At 44.9% G+C, this 10,000-nt stretch overlaps 1 protein-coding gene across 1 annotated transcript in view; it reads right to left on the reverse strand.

Annotated features, from left to right (window-relative positions):
* Positions 1-1,153: 1,153 nt before the first annotated feature.
* Positions 1,154-10,000, reverse strand: part of LOC113819943 (lactosylceramide 4-alpha-galactosyltransferase) — a 44,649-nt gene continuing 35,802 nt past the window's right edge. Inside the window, exon 8 of the mRNA XM_070135658.1 lies at positions 1,154-1,375. Coding sequence (XP_069991759.1) covers positions 1,238-1,375 — 138 coding nt within the window. The 3' untranslated portion in view covers positions 1,154-1,237. The remainder of the gene's footprint in view (positions 1,376-10,000) is intronic.

Raw genomic sequence — 10,000 nt, forward strand, 5'->3', positions numbered from 1 at the left:
GTCTATAAAGGGTATATAAGGGGTATACGAGTGCCTCAAACCATATCCATTCTCATTTACTCTGTGATAGCTTTCCATAGCACCCTGGAACACCTGTAACCCTTGCCGTTGTTTAGGGGTGTATTTCTGGGGTCTGGGTTTTCGTGTCTTGACCCCTTATATGGTTGATGGTTTTACAGTATGAACGTTGGTAATATATGGCCCTGTGGGCGGCACCCTTTTTTCGGTTCAGTTGGATGGGTATTGATTGCTTTTTTTTTCGGGGTGGTGGCCACGGCCAGGGCCCGAATATATATATATATATATATATATATATATATATATATATATATATATATATATATATATATATATACATATATACATATATATATATGTATGTATTTATATATATTTCTATATACAGGGCCACCGTCAAGCGGCCAGGTCCCCGGGGCAATGAAAAGGGCCGGGTCCTCAGGGCCACTTCCTTTTTAGGTGGGAAACGCCTTTTTCAAACAGGAAACACCCGTTTTCCCTTTAACCTTTGATGTTAATATAAACTGTATGTTAATCGTACATACAATCAAGAACTTGCCATCAAGGATATGTTACTGATATCACATAACTCGAATATGACTGACGACATTTTCTGAACCACCTCCTATTTTTAATCTTGTTAACGTTAACTGTTGTAACGTTGTTTTAGTATAGATACACCCTATAAATTTGCCGAGTACGTTGTTCTTGGGCTCAAATAAGCGACTACCGTAGATTTATACGGGTCCTTTTCAGGGCCCGGGGTCGTTGCCCCGGCTACCCCCCCTTCGGCGGCCATGTGTACACATACACACGCATATCCTTCAAAGTGCATATCCTTTATCCTGTTTCCAAGACGCTTTTTTCTTCTTGGCATACGCACACTATATCTATCTATCTATCTATGTATATATATATATATATATATATATATATATATATATATATATATATATCCATATATGTATATATATATATGTATATATATATATATATATATATATATATATATATATATATATATGTATATATATGTGTGTGTACACACACACACACACACACACACACACACACACACACACACACACACACATATATATATATATATATATATATATATATATATATATATATATATATATATACACACACACACAAATTAGTATTATTATGAAAATCTGTGCACCACACAAGGAAACCAGGATCTGCGTAGCCAGCCTCAAGCCAGGAGAGGGTGCGTGAAGGGGCAGAAGTTCCTGGCTGCTCCTTCGTAGACGCTGTCTGATCCTTGTACAATCTTCAAACGCTTGCTTTTGTTTTCATAGGCGTGTATCGAGTACGATTTGTTCTTAAATTGCTGAAAAAAGGGGGAAAGAAAATCAAAATCGAGGTGTCATGGAGTTTGTAAAAGAAGTAATTACAGATATTGGGAAGAACAACTGAAGCGTCGTGAAGAAACAGGAGAAAAAGAAAAGAAAGGAGAAAGAATATTGAAAATACTGACGATTTTTTTTTCTCTCACACTAATTGCCACATTAACAGCTAAGGGTATTTGTGATGTACTTGTATTCAGGCAAATAAGCCGTTTTCTATCAGGATTATAATTGCCATCGCCATTATCATCATTATCTATGTAATAACCCTAGAATGTGCTGCGTCTCTTCATTATAAATACGATATATATCTTATGCCTAGAATCATATTCCAAGTAATAACTGACATTACGACTATTAAAGAATCACACACACACACAAAAACCATCCTATTATGAATCTATTATCATTATTATCATCACTGTTATTATTGTTATTACCATTATTGTTGATGTACTTATTATCATCGTTTTCCTTCATCAAGACAAGTATACTGTATTTTTAGGCCGTCAATTTATCTAGATTTATGATTTACACGAGAAATGAGGTTAAAAAGAGAGGAGGGAACAGAGAAGAAGGAGAGGAGAGGGAGAAAAGGAGGACAAAGGGGCTTAAAGACAAAAAGGAGATGGGGAAGGGAAAGGGGGGGGGACTCTAAAAGGAAAAGGAGATGGGGAATGGGTAAAAGAAAGGACACTCAGACAAAAAGGGGGAGGGGAGAGGAATACGGGAGCGAAGGAAATGGGAGACCTCATGGACGAAGAGGAATGGAGTGGGAGGGAACAGATGACTTAAAGAGGAAGGGAAGAGTGACTATATAAAAGATGTGGGAGTGACGTCGACTGGCAGAAGTGACAATGGGAAGGGAGAGGGAAAATAAAAGAAAGAGGAGAGGCAAAGGGTAGAAGGATGGAGGGTGAAGGAGAGAGAGAGAGAGAGAGAGAGAGAGAGAGAGAGAGAGAGAGAGAGAGAGAGAGAGAGAGAGAGAGAGAGAGAGAGAGAGAGAGAGAGAGAAGTCCTACTGTTTGTTTGCTTGTTTGTTTGTTTCATGGAATGTCTACGGCTCCAGCTATTATTATAATCACCATTATTATTTTCATGATCGTTAATATTATTTTTTCATTGTTAACATTATTATTATTGTTATTATTATCATTGATGATATTATGATTACTATCATTATTATTATCATTATCATTATTAGCACTCTTACCACTAATAATACTATCATTGTTGTTATTGTTTATGTTATTTCAATTATCATAACAGCAATAATAATATATTTGGTTTGAAAAACAGCTTGCATGCTTTGCTAAAAGCCAGGGAAAGATGCACAAAGATCTTAATCTTCTTATATATAACTGATCATACATTTTATTATTATTATTATTATTATTATTATTATTATTATTATTATTATTATTATTATTATTATTATTATTAATTAGTTTTTTTTTTCTTTATCAAATTCTAAATATTCTGTGAGAGTATGGTACACGTAAAAAGTCACTATGGCACATCAGTTGCATTTGCTGAGGAAACTGTTGCAGAGGCAAGGCTTAATATAGAAGCTGGAGAAGATGGTGAATAAGATGAGAATTCAGTCCTGATGTTGGAGCGGATGTTGAAGTTTACATTAAAGATGCTGAAGGACGCTGAAACTAGCGTTGAAGTGTGTGTTGAAGCAGGTATTGAAGGTGCTGAAGGACGCTGAAACTAGCGTTGAAGTGTGTGTTGAAGCAGGTACTGAAGGTGCTGAAAGGCGCTGAAACTAGCGTTGAAGTGTGTGTTGAAGCAGGTATTGAAGGTGCTGAAGGACGCTGAAACTAGCGTTGAAGTGTGTGTTGAAGCAGGTACTGAAGCTGCTGAAAGACGCTGAAACTAGCGTTGTAGTGTGTGTTGAAGCACGTACTGAAGGTGCTGAAGGACGCTGAAACTAGCGTTGAAGTGTGTGTTGAAGCAGGTACTGAAGCTGCTGAAAGACGCTGAAACTAGCGTTGAAGTGTGTGTTGAAGCAGGTACTGAAGGTGCTGAAGGACGCTGAAACTAGCGTTGAAGTGTGTGTTGAAGCAGGTATTGAAGGTGCTGAAGGACGCTGAAACTAGCGTTGAAGTGTGTGTTGAAGCAGGTACTGAAGGTGCTGAAGGACGCTGACACTAGCGCTAAAGTGTGTGTTGAAGCAGGCACTGAAGGTGCTGAAGGACGCTGACACTAGCGTTAAAGTGTGTGTTGAAGCAGGTACTGAAGGTGCTGAAGGACGCTGACACTAGCGTTAAAGTGTGTGTTGAAGCAGGTACTGAAGCTGCTGAAGGACGCTGACACTAGCGTTAAAGTGTGTGTTGAAGCAGGTACTGAAGGTGCTGAAGGACGCTGAAACTAGCGTTGAAGTGTGTGTTGAAGCAGGTACTGAAGGTGCTGAAGGACGCTGACACTAGCGTTAAAGTGTGTGTTGAAGCAGGTACTGAAGGTGCTGAAGGACGCTGACACTAGCGTTAAAGTGTGTGTTGAAGCAGGTACTGAAGGTGCTGAAGGACGCTGACACTAGCGTTAAAGTGTGTGTTGAAGCAGGTACTGAAGGTGCTGAAGGACGCTGACACTAGCGTTAAAGTGTGTGTTGAAGCAGGTATTGAAGGTGCTGAAGGACGCTGAAACTAGCGTTGAAGTGTGTGTTGAAGCAGGTACTGAAGGTGCTGAAGGACGCTGACACTAGCGCTAAAGTGTGTGTTGAAGCAGGCACTGAAGGTGCTGAAGGACGCTGACACTAGCGTTAAAGTGTGTGTGTTGAAGCAGGTACTGAAGGTGCTGAAGGACGCTGACACTAGCGTTAAAGTGTGTGTTGAAGCAGGTACTGAAGGTGCTGAAGGACGCTGACACTAGCGTTAAAGTGTGTGTTGAAGCAGGTACTGAAGGTGCTGAAGGACGCTGACACTAGCGTTAAAGTGTGTGTTGAAGCAGGTACTGAAGGTGCTGAAGGACGCTGACACTAGCGCTAAAGTGTGTGTTGAAGCAGGTACTGAAGGTGCTGAAGGACGCTGAAACTAGCGTTGAAGTGTGTGTTGAAGCAGGTACTGAAGGTGCTGAAGGACGCTGACACTAGCGTTAAAGTGTGTGTTGAAGCAGGTACTGAAGGTGCTGAAGGACGCTGACACTAGCGTTAAAGTGTGTGTTGAAGCAGGTACTGAAGGTGCTGAAGGACGCTGACACTAGCGTTAAAGTGTGTGTTGAAGCAGGTACTGAAGGTGCTGAAGGACGCTGACACTAGCGTTAAAGTGTGTGTTGAAGCAGGTACTGAAGGTGCTGAAAGACGCTGAAACTAGCGTTAAAGTGTGTGTTGAAGCAGGTACTGAAGGTGCTGAAGGACGCTGACACTAGCGTTAAAGTGTGTGTTGAAGCAGGTACTGAAGGTGCTGAAGGACGCTGAAACTAGCGTTGGAGTGTGTGTTGAAGCAGGTACTGAAGGTGCTGAAGGACGCTGAAACTAGCGTTGAAGTGTGTGTTGAAGCAGGTACTGAAGGTGCTGAAGGACGCTGAAACTAGCGTTGGAGTGTGTGTTGAAGCAGGTACTGAAGGTGCTGAAGGACGCTGAAACTAGCGTTGAAGTGTGTGTTGAAGCAGGTACTGAAGGTGCTGAAGGACGCTGAAACTAGCGTTGAAGTGTGTGTTGAAGCAGGTATTGAAGGTGCTGAAGGACGCTGAAACTAGCGTTGAAGTGTGTGTTGAAGCAGGTACTGAAGGTGCTGAAGGACGCTGAAACTAGCGTTGAAGTGTGTGTTGAAGCAGGTACTGAAGGTGCTGAAGGACGCTGACACTAGCGTTAAAGTGTGTGTTGAAGCAGGTACTGAAGGTGCTGAAGGACGCTGACACTAGCGTTAAAGTGTGTGTTGAAGCAGGTACTGAAGGTGCTGAAGGACGCTGACACTAGCGTTAAAGTGTGTGTTGAAGCAGGTACTGAAGGTGCTGAAGGACGCTGAAACTAGCGTTGAAGTGTGTGTTGAAGCAGGTACTGAAGGTGCTGAAGGACGCTGACACTAGCGTTAAAGTGTGTGTTGAAGCAGGTACTGAAGGTGCTGAAGGACGCTGACACTAGCGTTAAAGTGTGTGTTGAAGCAGGTACTGAAGGTGCTGAAGGACGCTGACACTAGCGTTAAAGTGTGTGTTGAAGCAGGTACTGAAGGTGCTGAAGGACGCTGAAACTAGCGTTAAAGTGTGTGTTGAAGCAGGTACTGAAGGTGCTGAAGGACGCTGAAACTAGCGTTGAAGTGTGTGTTGAAGCAGGTACTGAAGGTGCTGAAGGACGCTGAAACTAGCGTTGAAGTGTGTGTTGAAGCAGGTACTGAAGGTGCTGAAGGACGCTGAAACTAGCGTTGAAGTGTGTGTTGAAGCAGGTACTGAAGGTGCTGAAGGACGCTGACACTAGCGTTGAAGTGTGTGTTGAAGCAGGTACTGAAGGTGCTGAAGGACGCTGAAACTAGCGTTGAAGTGTGTGTTGAAGCAGGTACTGAAGGTGCTGAAGGACGCTGAAACTAGCGTTGAAGTGTGTGTTGAAGCAGGTACTGAAGGTGCTGAAGGACGCTGAAACTAGCGTTGGAGTGTGTGTTGAAGCAGGTACTGAAGGTGCTGAAGGACGCTGAAACTAGCGTTGAAGTGTGTGTTGAAGCAGGTACTGAAGGTGCTGAAGGACGCTGAAACTAGCGTTGAAGTGTGTGTTGAAGCAGGTACTGAAGGTGCTGAAGGACGCTGACACTAGCGTTAAAGTGTGAGTTGAAGCAGGTACTGAAGGTGCTGAAGGACGCTGAAACTAGCGTTGAAGTGTGTGTTGAAGCGGGTACTGAAGCTGCTGAAAGACGCTGAAACTAGCGTTGAAGTGTGTGTTGAAGCAGGTACTGAAGGTGCTGAAGGACGCTGAAACTAGCGTTGAAGTGTGTGTTGAAGCGGGTACTGAAGGTGCTGAAGGACGCTGAAACTAGCGTTGAAGTGTGTATTGAAGCGGGTACTGAAGATGCTGAAGTTCGCTGAAACTAGCGTTGAAGTGTGTGTTGAAGCAGGTACTGAAGGTGCTGAAGGACGCTGAAACTAGCGTTGAAGTGTGTGTTGAAGCAGGTACTGAAGGTGCTGAAGGACGCTGAAACTAGCGTTGAAGTGTGTGTTGAAGCAGGTACTGAAGGTGCTGAAGGACGCTGAAACTAGCGTTGAAGTGTGTGTTGAAGCAGGTACTGAAGGTGCTGAAGGACGCTGAAACTAGCGTTGAAGTGTGTGTTGAAGCAGGTACTGAAGGTGCTGAAGGACGCTGAAACTAGCGTTGAAGTGTGTGTTGAAGCAGGTACTGAAGGTGCTGAAGGACGCTGAAACTAGCGTTGAAGTGTGTGTTGAAGCAGGTACTGAAGGTGCTGAAGGACGCTGAAACTAGCGTTGAAGTGTGTGTTGAAGCAGGTACTGAAGGTGCTGAAGGACGCTGAAACTAGCGTTGAAGTGTGTGTTGAAGCAGGCACTGAAGGTGCTGAAGGACGCTGAAACTAGCGTTGAAGTGTGTGTTGAAGCGGGTACTGAAGGTGCTGAAGGACGCTGAAACTAGCGTTGAAGTGTGTATTGAAGCGGGTACTGAAGATGCTGAAGTTCGCTGAAACTAGCGTTGAAGTGTGTGTTGAAGCAGGTACTGAAGGTGCTGAAGGACGCTGACACTAGCGTTAAAGCGTGTGTTGAAGCAGGTACTGAAGGTGCTGAAGGACGCTGACACTAGCGTTAAAGTGTGTGTTGAAGCAGGTACTGAAGGTGCTGAAGGACGCTGAAACTAGCGTTGAAGTGTCTGTTGAAGCGGGTACTGAAGGTGCTGAAGGACGCTGAAACTAGCGTTGAAGTGTGTGTTGAAGCAGGTACTGAAGGTGCTGAAGGACGCTGAAACTAGCGTTGAAGTGTGTGTTGAAGCAGGTACTGAAGGTGCTGAAGGACGCTGAAACTAGCGTTGAAGTGTGTGTTGAAGCAGGTACTGAAGGTGCTGAAGGACGCTGAAACTAGCGTTGAAGTGTGTGTTGAAGCAGGTACTGAAGGTGCTGAAGGACGCTGAAACTAGCGTTGAAGTGTGTGTTGAAGCAGGTACTGAAGGTGCTGAAGGACGCTGAAACTAGCGTTGAAGTGTGTGTTGAAGCAGGTACTGAAGGTGCTGAAGGACGCTGAAACTAGCGTTGAAGTGTGTGTTGAAGCAGGTATTGAAGGTGCTGAAAGGCGCTGTAACTAGCGTTGAAGTGTGTGTTGAAGCAGGTACTGAAGGTGCTGAAGGACGCTGAAACTAGCGTTGAAGTGTGTGTTGAAGCAGGTACTGAAGGTGCTGAAGGACGCTGAAACTAGCGTTGAAGTGTGTGTTGAAGCAGGTACTGAAGGTGCTGAAGGACGCTGAAACTAGCGTTGAAGTGTGTGTTGAAGCAGGTACTGAAGGTGCTGAAGGACGCTGAAACTAGCGTTGAAGTGTGTGTTGAAGCAGGTACTGAAGGTGCTGAAGGACGCTGAAACTAGCGTTGAAGTGTGTGTTGAAGCAAGTACTGAAGCTGCTGAAGGACGCTGAAACTAGCGTTGAAGTGTGTGTTGAAGCAGGTACTGAAGGTGCTGAAGGACGCTGAAACTAGCGTTGAAGTGTGTGTTGAAGCAGGTACTGAAGGTGCTGAAGGACGCTGAAACTAGCGTTGAAGTGTGTGTTGAAGCAGGTACTGAAGGTGCTGAAGGACGCTGAAACTAGCGTTGAAGTGTGTGTTGAAGCAGGTACTGAAGGTGCTGAAGGACGCTGAAACTAGCGTTGAAGTGTGTGTTGAAGCAGGTATTGAAGGTGCTGAAGGACGCTGAAACTAGCGTTGAAGTGTGTGTTGAAGCAGGTATTGAAGGTGCTGAAAGGTGCTGTAACTAGCGTTGAAGTGTGTGTTGAAGCAGGTATTGAAGGTGCTGAAGGACGCTGAAACTAGCGTTGGAGTGTGTGTTGAAGCAGGTGCTGAAGGACGCTGAAACTAGCGTTGAAGCGGGTATTGAAGGTGCTGAAGGACGCTGAAACTAGCGTTGAAGTGTGTGTTGAAGCAGGTACTGAAGATGCTGAAGGACGCTGAAACTAGCGTTGAAGCGGGTATTGAAGGTGCTGAAGGACGCTGAAACTAGCGTTGAAGTGTGTGTTGAAGCAGGTACTGAAGGTGCTGAAGGACGCTGAAACTAGCGTTGAAGTGTGTGTTGAAGCAGGTACTGAAGGTGCTGAAGGACGCTGAAACTAGCGTTGAAGTGTGTGTTGAAGCAGGTACTGAAGGTGCTGAAGGACGCTGAAACTAGCGTTGGAGTGTGTGTTGAAGCAGGTGCTGAAGGTGCTGAAGGACGCTGAAACTAGCGTTGAAGTGTGAGTTGAAGGTGCTGAAGGACGCTGAAACTAGCGTTGAAGTGTGTGTTGAAGCAGGTACTGAAGGTGCTGAAGGACGCTGAAACTAGCGTTGAAGTGTGTGTTGAAGCAGGTACTGAAGGTGCTGAAGGACGCTGAAACTAGCGTTGAAGTGTGTGTTGAAGCAGGTACTGAAGCTGCTGAAGGACGCTGAAACTAGCGTTGAAGTGTGTGTTGAAGCAGGTACTGAAGGTGCTGAAGGACGCTGAAACTAGCGTTGAAGTGTGTGTTGAAGCAGGTACTGAAGGTGCTGAAGGACGCTGAAACTAGCGTTGAAGTGTGTGTTGAAGCAGGTACTGAAGGTGCTGAAGGACGCTGAAACTAGCGTTGAAGTGTGTGTTGAAGCAGGCACTGAAGGTGCTGAAGGACGCTGAAACTAGCGTTGAAGTGTGTGTTGAAGCAGGTACTGAAGGTGCTGAAAGACGCTGAAACTAGCGTTGAAGTGTGAGTTGAAGCAGGTATTGAAGGTGCTGAAAGACGCTGAAACTAGCGTTGAAGTGTGAGTTGAAGCAGGTACTGAAGGTGCTGAAGGACGCTGAAACTAGCGTTGAAGTGTGTGTTGAAGCAGGTACTGAAGGTGCTGAAGGACGCTGAAACTAGCGTTGAAGTGTGTGTTGAAGCAGGTACTGAAGGTGCTGAAGGACGCTGAAACTAGCGTTGAAGTGTGTGTTGAAGCAGGTACTGAAGGTGCTGAAGGACGCTGAAACTAGCGTTGAAGTGTGTGTTGAAGCAGGTACTGAAGGTGCTGAAGGACGCTGAAACTAGCGTTGAAGTGTGTGTTGAAGCAGGTACTGAAGGTGCTGAAGGACGCTGAAACTAGCGTTGAAGTGTGTGTTGAAGCAGGTATTGAAGGTGCTGAAGGACGCTGAAACTAGCGTTGAAGTGTGTGTTGAAGCAGGTACTGAAGGTGCTGAAGGACGCTGAAACTAGCGTTGAAGTGTGTGTTGAAGCAGGTACTGAAGGTGCTGAAGGACGCTGAAACTAGCGTTGAAGTGTGTGTTGAAGCAGGTACTGAAGGTGCTGAAGGACGCTGAAACTAGCGTTGAAGTGTGTGTTGAAGCAGGTACTGAAGGTGCTGAAGGACGCTGAAACTAGCGTTGAAGTGTGTATTGAAGCAGGTACTGAAGGTGCTGAAGGACGCTGAAACTAGCGTTGAAGTGTGTGTTGAAGCAGGTACTGAAGGTGCTGAAGGACGCTGAAACTAGCG

This window comes from Penaeus vannamei, chromosome 20 (genome assembly GCF_042767895.1).
Source record: "Penaeus vannamei isolate JL-2024 chromosome 20, ASM4276789v1, whole genome shotgun sequence".
NCBI lineage: Eukaryota > Metazoa > Arthropoda > Malacostraca > Decapoda > Penaeidae > Penaeus > Penaeus vannamei.